At 37.1% G+C, this 26,593-nt stretch overlaps 3 protein-coding genes across 4 annotated transcripts; 2 read left to right on the top strand and 1 right to left on the bottom strand.

Annotated features, from left to right (window-relative positions):
* Positions 1–94: 94 nt before the first annotated feature.
* LOC131779507 (ubiquitin conjugation factor E4 A) lies at positions 95–18,935 on the top strand. Of its 2 annotated transcripts, none has more exons than XM_059096070.2 (29): positions 95–244; positions 1,619–1,869; positions 2,711–2,826; positions 3,457–3,624; positions 3,982–4,046; positions 4,456–4,535; positions 4,790–4,854; positions 5,124–5,255; positions 5,447–5,584; positions 5,792–5,893; positions 6,293–6,388; positions 6,893–7,130; positions 7,843–7,923; positions 8,470–8,522; positions 8,901–9,008; positions 9,424–9,570; positions 10,026–10,096; positions 10,440–10,517; positions 10,982–11,105; positions 11,721–11,844; positions 12,927–13,012; positions 13,647–13,748; positions 14,051–14,131; positions 14,883–14,986; positions 15,578–15,671; positions 16,006–16,169; positions 16,290–16,389; positions 16,955–17,067; positions 17,431–18,935. In XM_059096070.2, the coding sequence occupies exons 2-29, from the start codon at positions 1,647–1,649 to the stop codon at positions 17,549–17,551; spliced, it is 3,174 nt and encodes a 1,057-aa protein (XP_058952053.2). In that variant the 5' UTR covers positions 95–244; positions 1,619–1,646; the 3' UTR covers positions 17,552–18,935. The 2 variants fall into 2 exon arrangements, with proteins under 2 accessions (XP_058952053.2, XP_066016402.1); XM_066160305.1 differs by lacking the exon at positions 95–244 and adding an exon at positions 702–796.
* A 486-nt stretch (positions 18,936–19,421) lies between these two features.
* Positions 19,422–21,019, bottom strand: LOC131779506 (myosin regulatory light polypeptide 9). The gene is made up of 2 exons (XM_059096069.2): positions 20,531–21,019; positions 19,422–19,700 (listed from the first exon to the last, which is right to left on the bottom strand). Exons 1-2 carry the CDS (start codon positions 20,926–20,928, stop codon positions 19,586–19,588), a joined length of 513 nt encoding a protein of 170 aa, XP_058952052.1. The 5' UTR covers positions 20,929–21,019; the 3' UTR covers positions 19,422–19,585.
* A 528-nt stretch (positions 21,020–21,547) lies between these two features.
* Positions 21,548–25,926, top strand: LOC131779504 (uncharacterized). Its single transcript, XM_059096066.2, has 2 exons — positions 21,548–21,746; positions 22,253–25,926. The coding sequence occupies exon 2, from the start codon at positions 22,302–22,304 to the stop codon at positions 25,104–25,106; it is 2,805 nt and encodes a 934-aa protein (XP_058952049.2). The 5' UTR covers positions 21,548–21,746; positions 22,253–22,301; the 3' UTR covers positions 25,107–25,926.
* The last annotated feature ends 667 nt before the right edge of the window (positions 25,927–26,593 follow it).

The raw sequence follows: 26,593 nt of genomic DNA, 5'->3' as shown, positions 1-26,593 counted from the left end.
AGCTGAGTTATGAAGTACAGACCAAGGACCAAGTCTTCAATCTTGATCAGCGGTATCTAATTAGTACTCAGACTTCCAAGAAACTCTGAGTCATCTTAACATTAACATGACGATGCAGTGAAGTGACTCTAAAGCGTAGGTGCGCATCCGTCCTTAATTTATTTCAGGTTATTCTTGGTCGTTGAGTTTCTACGCGATTTCTCCGCAAAATGTGGTAGATGGAAAGCTCCTCAAGGATCTAAAGGTAATGAAATGAAAAGTTGTTTACATTTAATCATAGTTTTCTTTAAATTAAACACAACTTGTTTACGTGATGTTTTATTTTAATAAGTATTCTCGTGGAAACGTATTGGCCCACTTGTATAGAAGCGGTGCTGACCTATTATTAAGACATAAAGAACGGCGTTGAAATAATCAGAAAATTTGTGTGCTTTGTTTTGTTTTATATTTGAGATGAAGTAATGAACGTTTACCATCATTAATCCTACGATTCGAGTTCGACGCACTCCTAAAAGGTGATTAGAGAATTTTCCCTCTAGCTATGTGCCGTGTGTTTCCTTATTTGTAAATAAGAAGAATTTGGATTTATATCAGGTGAACAAATTTTAAACGAGTGCGTCATTCTCATCACATGACTTCTGTTAATTGTATTTATATTGGTAAGAGAAGTTAGGTGAACGAATATCATGTTTTGCAGTTAAATAACTAGAGACTTAAAATTTCCTCGTAATCTTATCAAAATTTTGCTACATACTGTCACCTTTTAAACTTTTATAGGCTTCCTGTCAGCTTTGGGGTGAGCATCCTGGTCTTATTCATTATTATGTAATTTTCCATTTGTGACAACAACTTTTGTGTTTTATCAAACATGTCTGGTTACTGTCAGTGATAGTAATGGATTTTAAATTTGTCACTAAGAAACAACAGCTCTGTTAAAGACATTCTAGAAAGAGGCTTACATTCCACTGAGGGGAAAAAATCACTGATTCTAGTTATGCTTTGCGGTAGGAATTAAAATATAAACCCAGACTAGCATAGGAGTCTGCAACATGCATGTTAACCCTTCCCTTAGAGTGGTGACACTTATCAAGATCTTTAGACTTAAACTAACACAGCTCTTGATTCCAAAACAGATGATACTACCTTGCTTTGCCAAGTTGGTAATGTCATTTAAACCTTTTACCCTGTAAATCCTGTGAATGACCAAGGCAGAATTTCTCCTTACATAATAAGTTAATACAGATAGATTCAAGAACTCTTACATTAATCGCTTAATTTTTAAATACAATTTAGCTATGTGAGCGTATTTTAATTGTAAATAACTTGGATATATGTACTTTGTACTTTTTACTCAAATATTGTGACATGAGATATGTATTTTTTATCTTGTGGGGAAATAAAGACTACTACTACTTACAATATCAAAACAGTATCAAGCAGACAAGTGATGAGAATATAGAAAAATATCCATCAAGGGATTACTAATTGATCCAACACCAAGTTCTTAGAATGAACATTATGAGAATTGTATGGCAAACAGTAAGCAGAATTACTAAAGAGATCTTGGTTGTGAAAGGATTGAGCAGATTTCAACTTATATTTATGTTTCCATTTTTAGGGATTAGTTGCTGCCTTTTGAATCAGATATGGACCAGAACCCCTTTGCAGCCCTCTTTCGATCAGTTGAAGAGGCAGAAGAGTTCAGAAAACACTCTTCAAAGACATCAGCACCAAATGTTTCAGCAAAAGGAATCATTGACAATGATTCAAAACCCAATACAAAAAATGATGCCCAGATAAACGAGGAAGAAAAAGCATGGATAGTGAATGACATGTTTCAGCGTGTGTTCCTGATCACCGTAAATAATGGTAAAATATCGTAAATAATGATAAATTAATACTGAATAACTATTAACCCTTTAACTCCCAAAAATGATTAACATGTAACTTCTCATAATATCCATACATTATCCCATAAACAGGTAGTGAGATTACTCAAACTTATCAGGTACAAGATATTGCCTTTATTGAATACCAAATTCTTGTAACCAATTTACAAGGAAATGGGTAGCAGCTAGAGGAGAGAATCAACAATTAGATCTTGGGAGTTTAAAGGGTTAACCAAGTGGGAGGGCTGGAAAGAAAAATAGGATCAATATCAGTATCTGGGCAAACACCCACCTACCCCTCCCCTAACCCAAAATTAACCCCAACTTGTTATTGAGTTAGGGGAGGGGTTGGTGGGCAGTTGCCCAGATACTGATATTGATCTGAAAAATATATGTTTGAAGTTATGACATGCAGATTTAACACAGCAACATCCATGTTTCATGACCTGTGGCAAATATTTTTTTCATCTGGCACAATCAAACTCATATTAATTATTTTATGATATGAAAAATAATTTTAAAAGGTTTGAAATTATATTTGAACTGGAAAGGACACAGTTCAATTGGAGGAGTGATTGGTGGATAGTTGCAAAAGAGATTCTAGGATAAAAAAAAAAATTACCTTAGTTTGTTTCTTCAAGTTAGAACTGAAACAGGTTCCCATTTCTATAGGATTGCCTGAGCATGGCTGACCAAGCTATATAATGATCAATTAAGTTGACAAGGAAGTGGTTACTTCTCTTGTATTATATTTTAAGTCTCACTAAAAACTTTTTATATCTTAGCATCATAATCTTTTTAAATTCCTGACTGATATTTAGATGGAGATCGTCTTGGAAAGAAACAATTTGGTGGTCTCCCAAAAAGATGTGTCTATTTGCGCAATACTGCTAGTACTGAGGAGGGATCAATTCTTCAGTGGACCAACATTGATGAGGTTAACTAAAAAGTTCTCATTTCTTTTTCCATAGTTATGTTTTATCTACATTGGATACAAATGGTTTTTTTTTTTCAAAATGCTGCAAAGCTTAAAAGGGAGTTGACATCTGAACAGTGACTGACTGCATTTTTAATGAGACTTTGACCCCAAAGAGTGATTAGCATGTAATTTCTCCCCACAATGTCATCCCTAAATTAACCACTAAGGTCATGAGAATAAAGGAAATGATCACCTACTAAAGAAGGTGTGAAGCTCTTGCTTTTTTGATAAATTCTCCCTGTCAGCATTTCAGGAAACGTACAGAGAATACTATGGAAAATAAAAAGCTTTTACTTCTTGGAAAAGCTGAATTCTTAGTCAACATCTTTGTTTTGGCAAATTTTAGCTTCCCAATGTTTTTTGTATGAATTCCATTGAAACAAATCAAGCAAGTATAGAAATAAGATGTGAGTGAGGGTCATTGGAAATAAATTGTTACATGCCTTGGATTACTCTTGGAAAAAGCTTTATGGTTTTGTCATAATTAGATTTGATAGAAAATTACCTGGCGATTTTACTTGTCAATTTAAATCATATTGTTTCCCATCAACAATATCGATTTAAAATTAAAAATTTATCTATTATCAGGCCATTATGGAGCGGCTAAGTATGAATCAGCCTCGTTCCCATGTGGTGATCACAGGCGGTGCTCGTATGTCATCACTTACAGCTGAGATTGAAGCAGGAGAAGTTTCAAATGTAAAATACTTGGCCTCCTGTTACAAAAGAGCCACTGAGGAGTGCAAGAAATGGAAGGTAAATTTTTCATATAACATCGAAGCTTCCCACCTGATTTCTGATCAATGTATGAAAATATAAAAAGTATCTGTTCTTTTTGTCTTCTGTACTTTAGAAAAGGTACAACTATGTGATTGACAAGTTTAAAAACCCCATTTAAAATTCTTTTTTCTCCCTCTCTTTCACCATTTGTTTAAAAATAATTAATTCCCTTTATTTGAACTCTAGTCACCTGCTAAGCTGAAAAAGAAAGACTCTAAGCTTTGGATTGAAGAGAAAGAAAAGGAGAAATAAATAAATTGTTCACCAAATAAATCCTGATCCTAGCTGTAGCATTTTGTAAGGTGAAATTCTTTTTGAATATTCCATTTGAAGGAAAAGGATGCGTCTCTTGTGGAAATTACAGACAGAGCAAGAACACTGGTGTTGTCTTATGCAGGGTAGGCTTTTCATTTGCAAAATTAAATTTATTATATTGATTAAGGTTATTCTAACTTGTCAAGTATTGGATATCTTGTTCTACAAGTATGGCTTTTGTCTGAAGTAAGTGTGTGGCTAAACCAAATAAAGTTTTAAACCTTTAACTCCCAAGATTCTACTAGTAATTCTCCCTCCTGGCTGCCATTCATTTCCTCCTAAACAAAACAGGAGAAATTGGTGCCATATCAAGATATGACCCTCTAATTGATGAGCTTGTCTCTTCTTGTTACCCATTTGCAGAATAATGTATCGGAATTGCAAGGAGAAGTTACATGTTGCTAATTTTTAGGTGCTAGACGGTTAATGTTATGTAAATACACACTTGCTAAAAAGGTAGTTTAAATTTTTCTTTTTTGTTATCTTTCCAAGGACTTGTTTATTGAGCCCAGAAATGTTTTCTAAAGCTGCCCCTCAGAAGCACTTGTTTCAACTACTATTGACCATGCAAGGTACAAACTTTTTGCATGTGATTAACTGGAAATTGTCACAATTAGAAATAATTTTGTTAAGATGAATTTGCAGATTAAATCGTATGATTATTTGTAGATACCATTTATTTTGATATTGTAATATTATTATTTGTAATATTATTATTTGTAATATTATTATTATATTATTATTTAATATTATTTTTGTAATATTATTATTTATCAGTTTGAGTAACAAGAACAAAAATATAGATATCAACCTATTTGTTTCATAGGAGATCAAGTGCTTTTAGAGTTCATGGATGGTCTTGTTGAGGAGCATCAACAAAAAGATGATCTGGTTAGTCAAATATTATTTAAGTTGTGAATTTCCTTGTCAAGACTGCAAATCACTGATTCAGAATCCTTAACTTTGGCAATCTCTTAGAAAGTTTCCTTGTTTACCAATTTCTAAGAACATTTATTTAGACAGTCTGTGTGTTAGCTCTTAGTGATGGAACCTAGATGAGTACAAGAAGTTAGTTGGAAACAACCTTTGTTGATATTGTTATCAATTTGTGATCTCTTATTTTGTCTCATTTCATAATTTTCATTTGCTTCTACATGTAGATGACTATGTTCTCTCCAGTTCTTGAGATGTTGGCCGATAGAAGCAAAGATATCTCGTCACTTCTTCAGCCTGACATCCATAACTATTTTGATATACTGCTGTTCTTTGCAAAGCATGTCACACTGGCTGAGGTGATTATGCAGCTATTTTACCATTATGATACTAATGATACTGATTCATGATGCACAGACCTCAATGCACTCAGTCCTTACCTTGACCTTGAGCTGAATATTTTGCCATCCAAACCTCCCACTCAGTCATTAAGTATGTAGTATATTACAATGCAGTCTTTTTTCTATTTGATTTTCAATTATCCCTTTAGATCCTTGTGTCATCAAGATTCTGGCTTCCTGCGAAATCACCTATAGGTGCAATTCAAGGCCATGCCTTTGAGAAGCAAACCTTGTTAGGATTCTTATTAGCATTGACCAGCATGTCCAGGGATCCAACCAAACCATCTGTAAGTAGATGATAACTCCAAAATGATTTCATGATATTTTGCTTTTGGAAGTACAGTAGTTTTGAAAATTAAGAAGTCCAGATCCAGTTCAGATCTAAAGTTCGAGCACTGACTTGGGTGTAGCCAAATTGTCTTGGACAGTACCTCTATTCATCATTGGTTTGTTTGCCTGAGTGTCATTTCACTGATGATATTTTCTGTTGACAGGAATTTTTCCAGCATCCAACTGAGCAGAGTCATGCTGACATGCAAGCCACTATGGCCAACTTACGCAAACACTTGGATACATTGTCGGAGAAACTCCACAAGGTTTGTTGCCATTTAAATCCAGAGGCAAAATTATATTCAGTCTGTCAAACACAGAAAATGTTGAATACCAGCCAGGGTTTTATTAGAAACTGGTTATCGGCAGTCTACTGTGGACCATAAGACTTCTCACTACCTTCTTTTTAGCCTGCAAGCAGATTTGAATTTTGCCCTACAGACCAACTGCTTATTACACTATCAGAAGCAGCTACAAAAGTTACTGACAGTTAATTATGATGGTAGATTTATTTGGAAATTTAAGATAAAAGATGAACCATTTTTCTGATATTCAAAAAGTTATATTTGAAAGGTCATTCCGAATTACTGAATTGTTGTACCATTACTGAGCACTGAGTACTGCAAGTGCTAATTGATCTTTATTTATTTGTGATAAACTTGAAGGTTGTCATTGAGATCATGAAAAAATCAAGTTCTGCAAAACACCAAGTTCTTTACTGGATTGGAGCATGTCTCCATGGAAACATAACAAGGAAGAAGGTGAAAGATTTATTTCATAGATTGCATTTTTTACACCCTAACATCAGTTTTCATATTCTCCATAATGTTCTCTATACATTTCCTATGGCACTGACAAGGAGAATTTGTTTAACAATCAAGAGTGTATTTAGTTGGTGATCATTTCCATTATTCTCATGACCTCAATGTTTGTTTTAGGGGTGATACTGATAGGGAGAAAATGTTAGTGATCACTCTTTGAGGGTTGAAGGGTTAACATGATATTAAAAAATCAGAAAATCATGCGATGCTATGGTTTTCAAAAAGGGAAAAGATACAAAGATGTAATATCAAGTCAGGGGAGTGAAAAAAAATAGAAACTTGTCATGCTTTTGGGAAAGTTGCTGTAACCCATTTACATTCCTAGGTGGAGAGATGTACTGAAATGGTAAACTGAGTGACCTGAGTCCTGTAAGCTGAACAGTTTAAAGGCCTCTTATTCTTACAAGACTTGATCAGTCTACGTTTGTATTTTTTTCTCTGCAGATGATGGCAGAGTTTTTTACAGCAACCCAAGCACAAGATGGATTCTTTTTAAATCTTAGTACTCTGCTCCTGAAAATGTGCCAGCCATTCATGGACCCATGCTCACCCAAGCTTTTGAAAATCAACCCACAGTACTGTGCTGTGAATGTTAGTTTTGACAGCATTGCACGAGAAGGCACTGCATTACATGTCATCGGACTTGATGGGGAAACACGACTGGTTGTACCACCTAATGAAGGTAAGAATGGCCAGCTCTGTGGTTAGCAAGGTGAAGGTAATTTTCAGAATGCCAAATGCTACATATTTTGTTCTGTCTTACTGGTGTTTTGATGAACAGAGATGGAAGCTGCATGTTAAGGTAAACCAGGATTGTTTGAGAAACACCACTGTAGTGCAGAGAACTTTGTGGTTTTATCAATTTTAATTTAATCAGTGATATTGCTACAACTATTAATGAATACTTTCTGCAAGCAAAGAGGTCAGAGTAAATCTGCAAATATACCAGGAGCACTGCTACCAAAACAAACAGAAAATTCTTTAAATGATGTACCTCTGACCATGGGGATGCAGTTTTCTAATAGCTATTGGACCGCATATATTGCACTTTAAAAGATCTAAGTCCAAGCCCTAGCTCAATGTCATGGAGTCTTGGAGACCTTTTAAAATCTGGCAGAGGAGGGGGGTAGGGGTAGGGGGACTTGCAATGGGCTAACATCCCCTCTAAGGGGAGAAGTAATGTTTGTAGCTCAGACATGTGACTGAAACTGAGACAAGTTAACAACAATATGTACCACTTAAAGTGTGTACACAACTTGTACTACAGACCATTCAGCTTAACCATTTAAGTCATACTGCATTCTTTAAATTTAGCCCTTCTGTAGCTTATGATAACTGTGAATTGTATAGTATGCAAAAATACAAACATTTCCATTTTTTCATTTTTCTATCAGAGAACATTACGCTGAAGAACACACCAGCATATGGATTTGTGACAGAGTGCTTTTTCATGACTCATCATTGTCTCAACTTGGGTTAGTGACACTAAGCATGAGGCAAGGAGGAGGCCAGACAAAATGGCTCTTAAGCATTGAGATTATTTATAGACCAGGCTCCGGTTGTCGGTATGGTGGATAATCCTATTGATCCATTGAATAGCAAAATACATCTTGGTAACACTTATCCACTGGATGGTGATTTATCCAGTGGATAGTGCTATCTGCCCTTTAAACAATTGGAGCCAGGTGTCTGAATTGATCTCACTCTTGCATAAGTCAGTTTGCAAGGTGGGGGGGGGGGGGGTTTGATTTATTCTAGGGGGAGGGGGCAGAAGAGATGTGGGTTTTTAGGACCAGGAGAGAAGGATACTTAGGCAGTCAGCAAGATTTACTAAGCATATTTACTTTACTAGATTTACAATAATATAATACTTAATTGAGGCTAAACATGATTTAGGCATGGTGAAAACCAAATGTGTGTTTTGTTTATATGAAAATGTTGCCAAACCTTTAATTGTACTTCATTATGCCATTAGTGAATAGTCAGACAAATGAATTTCTGATCTTTCTCTTTTTTAACAGGTCTGTGGAAAGTCTGCGAGAAATACAGAAAACTCATGAACGAGTTAGCACAAGTAAGTAACTATGCCATTTCACAACTGGGGTTTGGTTAGGGTATACATCAGGCATTTTGGGGAGAATTCTCTACTCTGTTAACAAAATTATCTGGCCTAATTTTGTTAATTAATCAATAGTAAGATTAACCCTTCAACTCCCAAGATCTGATTGTTGATTCCCCCCTCTAGCTGCTACACATATCCTTTTAAATTAGTTATGAGAATTTGGTGTAAGATCAAGATGATAACTTCTTCTTCAGACATTATCTTTTACTTTTCTCTTGCTACTTCATTTACCTCTGAAAACCTGTTTGTTACAATCACAAATTACTGAGTGAGTGTTTTAATAATCCGTCCTGTAGTTTGACAAGGAACTTTTTGTATGCCTCTTCTCAGATGCAACAGATGTACCAAGATGCCTCAGCACAGGGAACTGAAGGAGTTTTGTTAGAAAGACTGAAAGTCCAGTTTGAGAACAGCATTATCAAACAGTTGTCTCTGAAGGTGAGAGGTTTAATAAATTGTAACAATTAAAATTCCAAGTGTCTATGGTGATCATAACAGCTCAGGAACCTATACGGATGGAACTGATCCTAGCCTTGTAGCATGATACAGCCAGGAGAGTTACTTACCTCCCTTGGATGGGATGGTAGTCTATTGTGGGTTCTCCCCCCCCCCCCCTTAACAATATGTCAGATTTCCCTGATAATTTGCCACCACCCATTTATACTCCTGTGTAGAGAGAGACTGTGAGAGTGGTCAGGAGTGTCTTGCCCAAGAACACAATTAACACAATGGCCTAGCTAGTGCACTGTGTCACTTGAAGTCCAGTGTGCAAACCATAAGATCAACCAGCTTAACTCTCCCAAAAGGTTTCTTTTTACATTCTATTTTGAACTTGTCATTTATTTTACAACAGACTCATCTCCTTAACCCGTCCCTCATTGAACTTGGCCTGAAGTTTTACATAGCAACTGCATCATGGCTGAATCAAGTAGCACTGGCTGGGGACAGCTTTGATGAGATGACTTCTTTTAAAGAAGTGGAAATTCCTCTTCCAACACAGGTTGGTGATAAGATGTTGTATGCATCCTTTAAGGAGATGTACTTGTCTTAGCATAGCTGTGATCATTTGAGCATCGATCTTGGAGGAGAGGAGAGATTAGTCTTATCTGTGATCATTTGTGTGTTGATCTTGGAGCAGAGGAGAGAGTAGTCTTATGTGAGACTTGACAGGGACAATTAGTGAGAATGTTTCAACATCCTGTGGGAAAGTTCTTAGTTAGAGTCTTGTAAAGAGTTCTTTTTTGGGCAAAAGTTTAGTTCATGGAAACTTATCAGTCAGTTTTGCTGTGATAATTACGGTTAGTAACTTTACAACATTGATGACTGTTCCATTACCTTTTTTAATTCCTGAGTGCTGCATTACTTTAAATTAAGTAATGTTTAATTAAATTTGTTCTTACAGTGGAAGAAATTATTTTCTTACATTACGTAATACAATTTCCATTTTAATTGTAGACTCCTACAGGACTCTTGTTTGTCCCCGAGTTCATTGTGGAAAACATGGCTGACTTTATAATTTTTCTGAGGTATTAAGCTTACTCTGTGTAGTCCTGTTTCCTTCACAAATGTTGTGAAGGGGTGACTAGCTTAATTCAAAGACTTTGATTTTTGTTATGAATATTTTAGGAAAAGGAGGAAATGTAGTGAATAGTGATGCCCACATGTGGAAATGAATGCAAGTGATGTAATATACTAGGGACTTATGGATTTGCATGTATATATAAAGCATGTATTTAATTTATTCTGAGAGTTCTTTTCGGTTAAGAGTAAGTGTGTAGCAGACACGAATAAACGGTTTTACCTTTAACTGTGGAGTAACAGTTATTTTTGCTAATGTATATTAATATATGCCTTTACTTCATGTTGAAGACATTTCAGTGAAGAAACTTTGGAGAGTGCAGGAAAGTCTCTACATCATCTTGTAACATTTTTTGTCATTTACATGGGGTATGTATAGACATTTATGAAAACATAAAACTCTTTCCTTTGACTACCCTCATTAAGATGACCTTATGAACTCATATTGATAAATAAATTTATAATACTGATGTAGCCCAAGTTCTCTGGAACCAGAGAATAATATTGCAACTGAAGGGTAAATTTTTTTGGTGCCTTGAAAGGGTTAAGTTATTAATAACTAATTTTATATCAATGAGTATTAACTAACTTTTGCCTTTTTGATGATTTTGTTCATCTAGTAAGCATTTTTTTTTTTTTTACCAAGAAATTTTCCAGTGTCCATTTTTTCACAGTCTCAAGCTGTTCTGGTAAAATTAGTAGTTAAAGAGTTCCTCATTAATCAGCTATCAATTAAGAAAATATTATCTGATTTGTCAAAGTTTTCTTTGGTGATGTGAGAACAGCTGCTGTACAGATTGAATAAACTTTTGATGTATTTTTTTCATCCCAAGGAGTCCTGAACGTGTGCGTAATCCGCATCTTAGAGCAAAACTGGCAGAGACTCTGGAGGCATTGGTTCCCATTCAGAAATCCAAGAGTTCAAGTGAACTTTTGTCTGTCCCACAAGTCAATTTGGTATGTTTGGTTAAAATCAAGTTGTAGAAATTCTAATGAGACCACTGTCTCAAGAGTGACTTGCTGTCAAATCTATTTACTGACAGAAATAAATTTGTTGTCCTCTTTGCTTGCTATGGTCCTGATCACTGATTTAGTTGGAATCAAACCTTAGATTCCTGATTTATACTTCTTTAAAGGAAGGTAAAATCAAATTTTGTCATGAGAGGGGAATCCCCTTTTTGTCACTCAAGCAATGCCATTTAGCAAGTTGGCAATTGTTTAAGTTGCTTACTTTTTCAGGTAGTTAGTTATTTTGCTTGTTATAGATATATATTAAATAAATGCAGTTAGCTCAAAGATATTAGAATTTGGGTGCTACTCTGTAAATTTGAGACTTATAAAGTTCATCTGTGTACATATGTATTTACATGTAGGGCCAATATAGTGATTGAAGTTTGTCAACTTTTAAGGCTAACAAAGCTAATAAACAAATGCATGTTTATTTCCCTCCTTGTAAGGAGGGAAATAAAAGTGTGAAAACTGCATGCATGGCATTGTGTAGCTCAACATTCTATTATCGGCATTTATTATTTGATCATAGTTGTAATTGGTCAATATATTTTTATTTTATAGTTCAACAGACAAAGTGCTTTCCTTCAACACAAGGTTGCCCCTGCCTACCTCCCTCAGGCTCTTTTACAACTGTTTGTGGATATAGAATTCACAGGACATTCCATGCAGTTTGAGCAGAAATTTGGTGAGCTTCTTAACCCTTTAGACCCTAACATCAGTATGCATATTCTCCATACTGTTCTCTATACATTTCCAAAGAGGCTGACAAGGAGAATTTGTTTCATAATCAAGAGCTGATTTAGTTGGTGATCATCTCCTCTATTCTCATGACTTTTGTGTTTGATTCAGGGGTGATATTGTAAGGAGAAATTAGATGCTAGTCACTCTTAGGGGCTAAAGGGTTATTGACAGAGGTCCTGCTTGAAAGTTCAAAATGTAGTAACCAACCTACATTAATTCTGTGTCTTGGTGACAAAACACAGATACAAGTCACATTGGACATTAAGGATTTTTTAGGCAACCTTTATCCCTGAATCAGCATTTTTATCTTGAAGCTAGATGTACAAATCCATGGTTTTGCTGCAGGGAGTGAACAATTTAAAGCCACTCGTTCAGTGATTAACTCGTTTGGAGAGCATTGTCACATTGACATGTGGCATACTTGTTACTTAGTGTGTCCCAACTTGACTGATTAAGATCCTCAGAGGGACTGAACAATAGGCAGGTGGAATTTACAAAACTGCAAATGCTAAATGTAGAATAAATAGCCCTGAATTTTGAATAGTAAAATGTGGTCCCTGTGTTTCCTTAACATGTAAAACAACACTAATTAGGGAGCTTGAGAAACAATGACAGCGAACTTATATTTTACCTACGAATTTTGCAATACTAAGTCATAAAATTTGTTTCTCACTGTCAAAACCATCTTGAAACTGAATTTGGAACACAGTGTTAAAGTAGACATAGAAATTTAAAATATTAGCTGTCATCATTCACATTCTTGAGACAATGCAAAGTTTGGTCATTTTATGTCATCATTTTTCAGAGGACACAAAGAAATTTACAAAGATTTATAATGCACATGCACTGTCATTGTTCTGCTCATTAAACCTTTTGTTTAGTTACATTCTTGTTGCCATTGCTGTCATGGTTTTCTTAAACTCCCTATTAACCTAAGAACACAACATGACCAATTTTCTGGCTTATTTGGTTGAAAATTTTCAACTGAGAGGTAAAAGAACTCATGCATTGCATATTCTTAACCAGGTTACCGGCATCACATGTATTCGGTTTTGAAATTCATGTGGCAGGAAGATGATTACAAAGCTTCCCTGATGAAGATGGGTGAAGAGGTATGATGCAATGATTACACAGATATATGAATAGCAGTAAAGTTTGTAATATTAATGATGATAATAATAATAATGATAGTAATGTTTGATTTATTGAAAATAATAATGATTATTAATAGCAATAGTCATTATAATAGCAATTCCAATGACTCGATGTGTTGGGGCTGGTCAAAGCCCAGCTATGGCCTGGTTACCCATTCAGGACATTTGAGTTTTTTTTTTTTGTGCATGCATGGTGGCTGGCATCCTCGAATGGTGCCATAAGACCACCATGTTGAAACCTCACTATCTCGTTCAGTCTCTCTGGGTCTTAATGTTAAGTTAGTAAAGAGGGAAAGAGTGGAAAGAGGGAGGGAAGGGGTCCTCACAATGCTGCAACTTCATGCTTAAAGCACAATAAGAATGCCTCAGATGAGGAGCACATGGAATTCGGAAGCATGTGCATATGCAAAAAACAGTTGACTACTAGAGTGCACTGTTGTTAACTCCGTTAAATTGCATGTACCAACTGCATTTAAGTTTTCTAACCTCTCTCCTGTTCAGATGAGGCTCCATAGATCCACAACAAAACCAACTAACCTCTATTAATTAAGAAAGTGTAGTTGTGCAATGATGAATCTGGTTTGTCTTTAAGGCTGCTGATGAAAAGAAGAAGAAAACAGCTATTCCACTATTTCTTCGTTTCCTTAATTTGTTGATCAACGATTCTACATTTCTGCTGGATGAAGCTCTTCAGGTATTTCTTAGTCAGGCTGTACACAAAAGATGTCTAATTTTGGAATTTGTCAGTTAAAACATATTTGACCTTTTGTATTTAGAGTTACAGAGGTACTTTGACTATTTTTCTGACGCTGTTTAAAAAATTTTGGAGATAAAGGTCACTCCATGATGAAAAGAGGGAAAAAGTGTTCTGCTCTAGAACCAAAGATAAAAGGAGACTCAAGGAGAGGAGAGATTGATTTGCATAGAAATGGTGTTATTTTTTCTTTATGTATGTAAGCAACAATCATGAGTTAAGTTAAGTATTTTTATTTGTAGTTTATGGCAGCTCTGAAGAAGCTCCAAGCTGAGAAAGACAGTGGAGACTGGGAGAGTTTAACAGAGCAAGCACAACAACAGGTTTGTAGGATCTATCAGGTGTTTTCATATTTCTTGGCATTCCTCTTGGTGTTTTACCCTGACTAGTTTTAATTATTAACCCTTTAGATCATAAGAATGGTTTGGCAGACAGTAAGGAGAATTGCTAATAGAATCTCGGGAGTAAAAGGGCCATTTGGAAATTAGGCCTAAGTTGCTTGGAAAAGAAAAAAAAAATGTATACTTCACACAGTTTACATAAAAGCTGGGAGGCATAAAAGCTAGCTTTTTTTTTTAAATACAATTGGTTTAAAATAAGTCTGCTCCCCTCCCTCATCTTGGGCGGAGCAGGCTTATTTTAAACTGATTATATTAAAAAAAAATGCTAGCTTTTATGCCTCCCAACTTTTATGTAAACTGTGTGAAGTATACATCTTTTTCTTTTTTTTTTTTGGTGGGGGGAACCTACAAAATCTATTGTGGAATCTCTTTAAAGCTGTAGTATGTCAAACAAAAAAATTAGAGACCAAAACTCAACTGGGTCAAATGAGTTGATATGGAGTTTTTGTACAGTAGGTGGCCAGGGTATTTAGGTAGGGAATTTTTTTTAAACTCGAAGCTCACAATAGGGAGCCAATTAGTCCTTTGGCAGCAAATAATTTCAGGCAGGGTTTTTAAAACTGGAAGAAATGGAACCAAGAGGGTAGTGTGGAGGATTGTTACATGAAATTGTAATGTTGCAGTAAAATGAAAGCCAATTTCAATGTTGATTAATGTGAGCTGGTCTTTGTAGAAGCAGCAGGAGATGCAGCATACCAGTGGAATGGCTCGCAGTCATAACATCTTAGCCAATGAAACTGTCCGTGCACTGAGTTATATAACAGCTGACATCAAACAGTGAGTAATTAGTTGTAATTATCTCATTATTACTAACGGCCTGGGTAATGTTAATGAGGGGTATATACGTAAATCTGACCAATCAGATTGTATAATTAAGGGGCAGCAATGTTTCTTATGCACTGATCAATCAATAGCTTCTACCCCACCACCCCCCCTGCCCCCCTGGGCAGCCCACAGGCATTTGAACCTTAAGTATGGAGTAGTTTAAAGGAAAAAAGTCTACCTTTGTGAGCAAATGGCTAAGGAAGGAAATTTTTACATCATAGAATGATGCTTACAAGCGAAAAACCAAACCGTGACAGTAAGAACTTATATATGACTTTGTTAAATTTTAAAACATTTGTTGATTAGACAAGGGATCACTTAATATTGGGTGGGGCATTTGAACACAACTTTTTTTTTTGGGAGGGGGTGGAATTTTAAGAAGCCTATCTCCATAATCCAAATACCCAAGGGGTTGCGTGGGAAGAGGATATTGAAGCTTCAAATTGATCAACACATTGGAGTATTGTGTTGAAAACTGCTAAGAGTGTAGTCAGTGTATGATAAAGGGAGTTCCTGATGATAGGGTTTTTTGTTATTTTGCAGACCATTTCTCATAGGTTGCATGGTGAGGAGGACTGCAGATATGTTAAATTACTTCCTTCTAAGATTGGTTGGACCAAAAATGGGAGAACTGAAGGTTTGATATAATTTAATTAATAGAAATTCAATTACATTTGCAGTTGATATATGTAACTGGGACATTTATGTTTCATTTTGTAATTTTACCAGATGAGTGTCAATCAGTTACCAGACTTGAACTAAGGACTGAAAGCAAAGTGATGTACTTAAATATTCTTTAACCTTGGATTTATCATCTGAGGTGATAATGTAAATTGGTCACCTTTTCGGATGTTTCAGGTGTTTAAGCCCTTTGTCAGAGTGAATGGCATTCTTTTAGTACCCCCCACCAGCCTAACACCACAGTTCCTTTTGACACTTATCCCCTTTACTTATTCTTTTGTTTGACTTAGGCAAAAAATCTCTCAGAGTTCCATTTTAAGCCTCAAAAGCTGGTTTCTGATATTATTGACATATACCTTAACCTTGGTGAACAAGACTCCTTCTGCAAGGCAGTTGCCTCAGACAAAAGATCCTACTCTCCAAATTTATTCAAACAATCAGAGAGGGTGCTCAAGTAAGTAAAAGACAATGGTCATCTTTTATTTCATAGTTATCAATTTAATTGTTTCCTAATGTGACCATTACTAAAGATCTCAAAAGGATTATTATACATTGTTTTCTTTTAAATTTCTAGATTGATTGGAAGACCATCTTCAGTAATCTTTAGACTTAGTGAACTTGCAGATCGTGTTAATGAATTTGCCCAGCAAGATGAAGAGGATGATTTGATAGATGTACGTATGTGCCCCACCTTAACTCTGTAACTCCCAAGAGTGACCAAGACAGAATTTCTCCTCGCAATATCAATAACATATCAAACAGACAAGTAATGAGAATAAGGAAAAATGTCAATTAGGGGATTATTAGTTGATCCAATACAATACTCTCACAGCTACCATCATAAGAATTACATGGCAGATAGTAAGGAGAATTACCACAGAGATCTTGAGAGTGAAAGGGTTTAGATACATGGAACATGTGACATTTCCCTTTTTACTACCAGGACCCTTGCTTTCAAAAGGGTCTGATGCAATCAAAGAGGAAGGAAGTTGCAAAGTCTAACCTTGGCCATTTAATGAGAAAAGATTATTTATTTTTGATCAAGTGGGGATCCAGGACTATTCAGTTCCTCCCACACTACCCACACCTTTTTTAGGTTTTGCTTCATCTGCAAAATATTATATTATCCATATCTAGAAAATCCAAACTAAGAATGCTGGCCTGCAGCTTGAATGATTTTGGATAATTACAAATGAAATTTTGTGGTAGAATAAATGTGCATTTTTGTTCACTCCTTAGCCACCAGAAGAATTTCTTGATCCAATAACAAACACACTGATGACTGATCCAGTGATTCTTACTACATCAAGTAAAATTGTAGACAGATCCACCATCTGCCGTCACCTTCTGAGGTATGTATGACAGATGCTGGCTCAACAAGATAAAGAGAGCTGATTTTTAGACATTTTATAATTACAGGTTATTAAAACAGCAGTTATTAGGCCTCTGTTAAGAATTTGATTAACAGACTTATTGATTTAATTAATTCAAAACCTGCCTTCTGCATGGATGATACCTTTGAATGTTGTCATTTTACTGCTATTGTTTCACATATAATTATCATCACTTCGCAATCAAATATCTCTAAGTTGCATGCATATTCCAAATAGCGATGATAATTACTGGTAAGCCTTTGAATTTTTCCTTCTTGGCTTAAAGACCTGGGTGACTATGTTAATTGTGTTTCTGATGTGACCTTTCATATTTCTTTGCAGTGATCAGACAGATCCTTTTAACAGGAGCCCTCTTACTCTTGACATGCTGAAGCCACATGATGAGTTACGGACAAAAATACATGCCTGGATGGCAGAAATGAAAGCTCTAGGGAAACGCTGACGTTAAGTTTCTCACATGGTCCTCCATGATGGCCCTCATTTCCTCTCACTTCTTCCTCAGGAAATTTCCAATGAAAGTGTCCGAGTTTGAGTCAGTCAGGAGGACTGTGTGAAGATTGAAGAAATCTTTTTGGGTTTCCTGGTGATTTTTGGATGTTCTACTCATCTGGGATAAATTTTGTTAGGGCTTAGTTCATTTCCATGTTTTCTTTTTTCAAGAAAATAGGTTGTTGGGGGTAGTTGGGTGGAATTTTAAAGAGGAGGACTCTTATGTTATTTCAAAGGATAAAGAACAACAGGCTTAGTTTTCTGGGTCTTGAGCTAACTGAAATATTCTGAAAAATTTTCCAAATCTAAACATTTTCAATCAAGGGTTTCAAAAGTAATCTTTAATGCCAGTAATAGCTGTTACATTTTTGGGGGTCTAAGATTATTACTGGTGCCATTTGAAGGGCATGAAACATGGTATTAATCAAGCACTTTGGTCTGGGTGAGTCCTTGGAAAGTTTGGGACCTTCCCTCTCAGTCAAATGTTAATCAAAACAACCAGGATGCCAGTCAGAGGCTTGTGTAAGAGTCTCTTTCCCACCCTCCTCTTCCCATTGTCAAATATTGTCAACACCTTTGGTAGCACTTTTCAGTTGGCAGCTGGGTTTTTTTTCCTTGTCAAGATAAACCTAGAGCATCATGTATCTTCACGGTTTTATTACCCAAGCCCAGAAAGTCATCAATTTATGAATTTGAAAAAATAATTACCTTGATCATGAACATCTATTACTTCTCCCCCCCCCTTTTTTCATACAGAAAGTCGTTACCACCACCACCCTCCCCCACCCAACAAGGATATTTTGAGTTTGTTTTTGCCAAATTTTGTTCCATTGATGTTCAGAACTTTAGTGGTTACTTGAAAAGAAACTGTTATTGCACTCTACAAAATGTTATGTCCTATCTGTTTGAATGATTGCTATCTGCTAAAAGCTTACTGCAGATGGCAGGATGTGTAAACAAAGGACACATTTACTTATCAGAGATTATTGCTTAAAATTTTTTTTAAAAAGAAGTTCACAAGGAAAAAAGTATTAGGTTAACGTAATGTAAAAACTCCTCGCACTCTTCAAAACTATCATGGGAAGTATTTTAAGTTAAAAATTTTAGTTAAATATTATGTAAGATATGATTATTATGTACAACACTACATGTAGCTGGCTTGCATTTAGTGAATAGCTAGTAATATAAAAACTTAAAGATAAAGAGAGTAGATAATAACATTAGGTAGAGTGAAAACATTTAGTGTAATTAGTCACTTAAGGTGTTTGAAGGTGAAATCCCAGGTAAAATAAAAGATTATTTGTAGCTCATATTTTATATGGCTGCCAAAACTGCCAGTGATCTGTTTTATCTTGATATGGGATGTTATGGGAAGTTTTTGATGAAAGATGAGATGAGTTCATTGGAAATAGATACTGACAAAGTAGTAAAATATTTTCCTTTGACTTCCCTTGTACTACATGCCCTTCTTTGATAGCTTGAGTATCAGACTCCCTGAGGGGGTGGGGGTGATATGGGAGAGAAAGAACCCCAAGCTCTCGCTCCACCCCTCCACCCTTTTGTAGGAAGGCCTGGTACTCAGGTACTTTGATCATGTTGGCACGGTTGGGATAACTAGACGAGCATATCAAGGCCAAGACACCTCCCTCAAAACAACACACAAATAAAACTGAAACAATAGATGAGGGAAATTTGAAGGATCAGCAAAGTCGTCTATGTCACTTACGAAGTAATAACATTTCCTGTCCACATTATCAGCTCCTGCTGATAACGTGTAGAAATACGCGCAGCAAGTAATTGTAATGGAATGCCTACTATGAAAATCAAAGTAACTGAGGAGAGCTTTTATTAATCATTTGTATGGGAAGATAGTCTCGGCGAGACTACACCCCCAACAATGGCAGGCCGAAAACACATGGCCCCATATGTGAAATATACAAAATTGGAAACAAAGTTCCTTGTTGCGCGAGTTATTCACAGTGACTTCTCAATCATCATCCTTCCCATGCTTGATTATTCTTGTGAACTTCACGTAATTGAAGTTGCCTTTGGAATCTACTGGAGCCCCATGCAACATATCATCGATTTCTTGATCGGAAAACCTGTTATGTGAACGAAAGAAAAATTCAATAACGCGACTAATTGTGAAAACAAACACCGCGATTTACAGAATGTCGAAAAGAATGTTAGGCATTTGGGTGTTAAAAAACACTCGCTTTGATTGCACTGATGTTTAAAAGAACATGAAACTTTTATCAGTCAAATCGAGTTTTGAAGAGATATGCTCATGAAGCTCTTAACGGGATTTAGATAAACGAAATTGTACGTTTCATTGTAGATATGTTAATTACATTCGTGTTCGATTGGAAGATCACATTTTGTGATAACGCATTCAGATTTGATGGGACAAACAAACATTTTGAAAGTAGCCAGAAAAATACCAAATCTATTCGAAAAACATAATTTTACAGAGACGAACATTACAATAGCTAAAAAGTGTTCAAGATAGCATTTGACAGTTTTGACAAACGAACATTTCAGTACAATAAAGACAAGCATAGTTCGATTACACGGTGTTGTGAACAAGGCTAATTGTTCATGTCTGTGACAAGCATTCTAATCATCAATTGATCACATCTGTTGCACAAATCTCGAAAATTCCCAAGAAAAATATTAATTCTAACTCCAAGCCTGGATTTTTAAAGGAGTGGAATTGATTCTCAACGCTAGCAGTGGGTAATTCTTACAAAAAGAGAAAACAAATCAACTGCGATTAATTACAAATAACAGTACGTGCACGCAAAGAAAAGGTTTCAAACACTTGAAGAGTTCTTTACACGACACAAAGGGGAACTCAATTCGCGCTATAAAACTCACGCTGGGCAATAACTGAGCAAAATATTGTAAGTTATATTAACAAAGATTACTCTACCTATCGCCTAAAGTTTGCAGCAAATCGACCAATCTATCCTCTTGCAACTGGCCAGACTGCTCCTCGTCAAAACACGCGAATGCATTCCTAATGACGTCCTCAGGGTCGGTTCCGTTAAGTTTCTCTCCAAAGAGGGTCAGAAACATGGTAAAGTTGATGGCACCGCTGGCGTCGTTCAACATGTCTTCCACGTAATCATCTGTAACGTCTTTACCCAGAGAGGCAAACATATCTTTCAGGTCAGCCGCGTCAATAAAGCCATCACGGTTTTGATCGATCATGTTAAATGCTTCTTTGAATTCTTGAATTTGCGACTGATCGAACATTGCAAATACATTAGAAGTTGCTCTCTGAGCTCGCTTCTTGGTCGATTTCTTCGTCTTGGCCTTGCTGGACATTTTGTTGTTGCTCTACTAATTCGTGTAAAGGAACGCACCGATTGAGGCTTCAGGCAAATTAAATTGTGAATGACAATGTGTTCATTAGAATATGGGATGGTTACTTGTTGGTTACACCCAAGCGTAAGCAAACCAAATATGGAAAATGATAATTATCTTAAGGAATTTTTGCGATAGTGAAAGATTTCACTCCTTCGATTTTCGAACTTTCCCGAAATTAATCACAACGCATCTGAAGTGCATTAGCTGAGCCTAATTATTAGAAACATGATTTTCCTAAACAGTTTTTCACCATACTAATTAAGAGAATTAAAATGTTATACCTTATCAATGTAACGCAACACCATATCGCCTCTAGTCTCCCTGGCAACCTTAACTCAGTCGCGTCACGTAACTAATTCTCATCCCCATCAACGGTAGAGACGCGTCATGGGTATCCAAAATCAATTTTATGGTCATTTGACAATATTAGTATTTTCGATCTTTCTAAACTTTGAATAGTGTGCAATTCTTTAATCCTGGAAAAGTAGTCGCAAATGAGATGTCACGCGTGACAGTGATAAGAATAGCGGTAATTTCATGTGTTGTACACAACCATCACTTTGACTTCTAGGGTTCATCGATGTTTTGTTCCTTTGCTGGTTGCAAATCGTAGGCTAAGATAGGTGGAGAAACCAACGCTTGCAGAGGCAGAGACTGCTTCAACCGATTCACGCCAATCACAGCGTTGTTGTGTCGATAGAGTGCCAAGGGAAGACGTGAAAGCTCAATCAAAACTGGTCTTCTTCGACAACATCCGAACCAGGACTAACCACGCAGTAAGTTTGTGTTTGTGACAAATGTGATCTTCATATCAAGAGTCCCTCGTTGTTTTCTGCTTTTCAAAATATCTTCAAGACACCAAAACATCCTCCCATCCATTTCCTATACTTCTTGATGTTCTAGATTCAATGATTTAACTATTACGTTTGATATTATAGTTTATCAGACGAGCTTTCAATGTTAGGATTGTTTATAGGAAACTTGTTACTGATAAAATTTGGTCCGTGACATCATTAATTGGACATCAGAAGACATTTATTTTAGGGGTGCTGTACAGAAAGGACTAAATCCCTGGGGATGAGAAACTCCAATGACTGATCCATGTTATTGAAGCAAAATAGAAGTGCTTTCCCTTCACTACCGCCTAAGCCGGAAGTTGGGTATCAAATTTCCAGTTTAATTCAGTCCCAAAATTTATATCCCCTTGCTTTCAATTTGCTTTTCTTCGCTTTTGTTTTAATTTTATTTTGTTTTTATTTTTACATGTTTGTCTCTCCGACAGCAAGAGCCCGGATCAAAATATCTATCATCCCTTCTTGGATTGTCCTAGGATGTCTCAGTTGCCTGCTGCGGTCGTGAAATTAAACATCGACGAAGTGCAAAATTTATTGCAGCAGGATGGAGTGGACGTGAATGCAAGAGACAGACATGGTAATACAGCATTACACCTAACAAATAATATATCGATAGTTTCGCTGCTTATAAACGCGGGTGCCGACCCAAACTTGCAGAACGAAGATGGAGACACCCCTCTCCACATGTCGTTTGTTCTAGATCAGGTTATGTTCAAAAAGTTTTTATCAGATCATCGCAAATTTTTAGAATTGGTCACCGTGTTGTTAGAGGCTGGGGCATCCCCAAACTTACAAAACAAACATGGTTATAACATTCTTCATTCTTTGTTTGTCTACGGCGGTATTGCTGGGCTCGACTTTGAGGCCTCGTTGATTCATGAGTTTATTGAGCTTCTTCTCTTATTCAATGTGGATGTGAATATGCCAGATTTTGAACAATGCACTCCGTTGCATCACGCTGTCAAAGAACCACATGTGCTTAATGCTGAGCTGCTTTTGAGATCAGGGGCTCAAATCGAAGGTCGAGATTTTCGCGGAATGACATCGTTACAACACTTGTTTCACTCCGATAATGAAGAAATGATCCAGCTTTTATTGCAAAGCCAAGCTGAAGTAAACGCACAAGACTTAGATGGACGTACAACTCTATCTACCGCAACAGAAGTTGGAAACCATGTTATGGTCCGATTGCTTTTAGAGGATCCTCGCATCTCCATCGACCTTGCGGACAAAAACGGCACAACCCCTCTCCACCTTGCAGCTGTCTTTGAACGCGTCGACATCATCGAAATACTCATCCAAGCCTCCGCGGACGTGGATGCACTTGATTATCTAAACAGCACCCCTCTTCATTACGCTGCCTACGGAGGAACACCAGAAATTGTTACTCAGTTATTAGAGGCAGGTGCGAACGACAAGCTCGCAGACAATGCTGGCTGGCTTCCAGTACAGTATGCGTTGTCCAGGCACTATTACCACACTGCTTTGAGATTTGGCCGGGAATTTCTTGTTGATGTTGCGAACAATGCAAAGCGTGATGTGACAGTTTCAGGTGCTTCAGATGATGATATCATAGCTCAAAGCCTTCCAGCTGACGATATATTTACCATGGTTGTCGCTGCGTCAAACATATACGCAAAAGAATTTGACTCGTCCGTGGTACCTCGAGATTTGGTAGAGTTTATGAGGGAGAAATCTGCTGGGGATATTCCTGGCTATTTACGCGATATGCTCATGGTGGCAGGAGTTGGACTGGTACCCATAGATTTGGCAGAAGTTGATAGAATGAGGCAAAGTGTCGCAGATTTTATGACTAAGTGGGCAGAAGAAATAGCCAAAATTGACATGAGGTTCAAAGGCAATTTGATGCCGTCTGGAAGTGTTTACGAGGGAACGAAAGTAGGAGATCCCAACGAATTTGACTACATGTTACTTCTCGAAGATCTTGGCCGAATGTGCTCAGTCACGTTTGATGAAGACACTTTGTACAATGAGGTAGTGATTCACAAGAAATTGAACGAATCGGGAGTGTATGAAGACTTTTTTGATGGAGATCAGTTGGACAGTAGTAGGGTTATGACCAAATTTGTGGATAAGGCCAAACAGGCATTAACACGCCTTGCGGACCACACCCCAGCACCACGGGAGATGTACATCGAGGGCCTCACCGAACACAGCTTAGTTGAGGATACATGGACACTCTCAGGAACTGTCACATGTAATCTGAAGTTAAAGTGGGCTGGTTTGCATTACAAGCATTTGGTTATTACAGTAGACCTGGTTCCTGCCATTCCAGTGCCTCATTGGCCTCTCATAGCACGAAAAACGAGCAGATTATTGACAGACGATATCAAATCTCGTGGCTGTCATTTAGTTCCAAAGAGCGGCTATTGGAGGCTCTCGTTTTCCTTGCCTGAGAGACTGATAATGGCCGGCCTATCACAAGAACAAAAGCGTGCATTTGTTGGCGCCAAAATGGTTCTACATCCAGCTGTGTCTTGCAAGATACTTTTATATGATGATAATGATCGCGTCTCCGTTGACGAAAACAAAGAAAGATATGAGTTTTCAGAGCAAGAAGAAGACGACCTCGCCGGTGATGCATACCTCGCCAGTGATGCTCACGGCAAAGAAAGAGATTTTGACCAACATGAGAGCACGAAAAGCGACTTGGATGCTGAAGATGCTTCGTGCTTAACAATTACGACTGATGAATCTGTTAGCATAACTACAAGCGGGATTTCGAGTGAGGTGCGCGAATTCCCTTCTATGCCAGTGCCGTGTACCATAGTAGGCAGGGTTGCTTTGTCTAAACAAGGAAACATCGCTTCAGTCTTAAAATTGACAGATGCTCAAGATTTCGAATCATTAGATCGAGTAACGTTAAAAATTGCTGACGATGTAGCGATCCACTCAGTAGCAGAACACCCACATAAACTTGATGAGAAAGGAGAAATGGAAGAACAGTCATCCCAAACTGGAGACAGTTATGAGCATGTCAAGACCCTTCTTCCTTTCAACATTTTGTCGACCTACCTGATCAAGAACTTGTTTTTCAACTGCATTGAAGAAAACGCGAAAGAAACAGGTGGAAAAACAGTCACAACAGGCCAGATTTTTAGCAAACTGATGGAGTTCTTGAGGGAATCTCGCCCAATTCCATATTATTTTATCCCAAATCAATATTTCTCGGGAATCGATAAAGATGCTTTATTAGAAGATAATGGACGTGACATTGTGTTAGTAGCTACCGTGATCAACTCAATACTAAATGAAGGTTGATTTTAACCCTCTAACCCTAGGAGTGACCAGCATCTAGATTCTCCTTACGATATCAACCCTGAATAAAAAATTAAGGTCAGGAGAATGAAGGAAATGATCACCAACAAAAGAAGCTCTTGATTGTTCAACATCAAATTCTCCTTGTCAGCACCTTAGGAAATGTATAGAGAACAGTATGGAGAATATGCGAACTGATGTTAGGGTGTAAAGGGTTAAGAGAAATAGGATTAAAGTGGTCCCGAGTTACTTTCGACACAGAATTTTAAATTGTTCCGAATGACCACCTTTAGGTATCTGACAGAGTTTATTAGGCTTGCAGATCCTGAAACCCCACAATCTTCGCGTAGCACGCATTCTGTTCACTAAGTTACGACAATTTCTGGCTCATGTTTAACATAAGGAAGAAAACAAATCGTGGCGGTATTTCAACAATTCGCGCGGGCGATCGAACCGAACGATGCAATACAATAATTGAGCGTTTGGTCTTTCATCAGTCAAAAACGAACTGACTGCTGCCGAAGCATGCGCATGATATTCTTAGCTCTTTGCCAAATGGAGGACTGTTTGAACGATCTAACCGAACGATTTATCAATACAACAATCTAGCTTATATTCTTTCAACGACCAAACACGAACGAACCTCATTTGAGGTGTCCTCGTTGTTTTCTCTAACATGTTGCATAAGCCGGTACTTAGGAAGATTTCTGTAAGGCACCAACTATCCTCAGATCAGGCATTCGATAAAAGGTAAATTATTATTTTTGCCCTTGAGTTCTTTTTTAAAATAAATGTTTGGATAATTAAGGATAGGGTTATACGGAAATTTGTAATATTCTCTCTCCCACCCCCCCCCCCCCTTTATTTTTTACAGTCACTCACCCACTTGGTACCAAATCTCTTTCTCTCCCCAGCTCACTGCTGGCATTAAAATATTAGGAACCTTAAGCAAACCACGACGGCGACTTTGTACATTTCTTAGCTGTCCTATGCAAAACAAAAACGTGAAATCACCACAATTTGCGTCGTCTGCGAACCGAAACCGCGACGGCAAATTATAATTTCCACTTGGAACTCAACGCTTCTCTTATACGTTATGCTGAAGTTGAGGTGTGGCGCCGTATGAGATGGCAAACACCTGCAGCCATTTTTTAAATTCTAAATAGAGGCAGAAATTCATTTTTTAATCGAAGTCTTCCTCGGCGTTGCTGTCCTGACTGCTTCAGGTCCCTATTAAAATCACTCGTTCGCCAATCACACTTGCTATGCTGGCTCAATCACCCGCTGTGTTTCTATTTAGTATAGCGTTACATAAACTCGTGTAAAGAACATTTCCGGTCAGATTCAGACCTTGAGAAATACCTTGGTAGTCACAATACGTCCTATAGCTTACTTGTGAAATACCTTTTTATTTATTTTTTGATAAAAGAATGTTGGTAGACGGTGGTATTAATCCAAACATCCACGTCACATAAAAATATTTTGTTTAT

Source organism: Pocillopora verrucosa, chromosome 13, assembly GCF_036669915.1.
Source record: "Pocillopora verrucosa isolate sample1 chromosome 13, ASM3666991v2, whole genome shotgun sequence".
Taxonomy (NCBI): domain Eukaryota; kingdom Metazoa; phylum Cnidaria; class Anthozoa; order Scleractinia; family Pocilloporidae; genus Pocillopora; species Pocillopora verrucosa.
The sequence above is the reverse complement of the archived record's forward strand: the minus strand, read 5'-3'. Positions and strand labels throughout refer to the sequence as shown.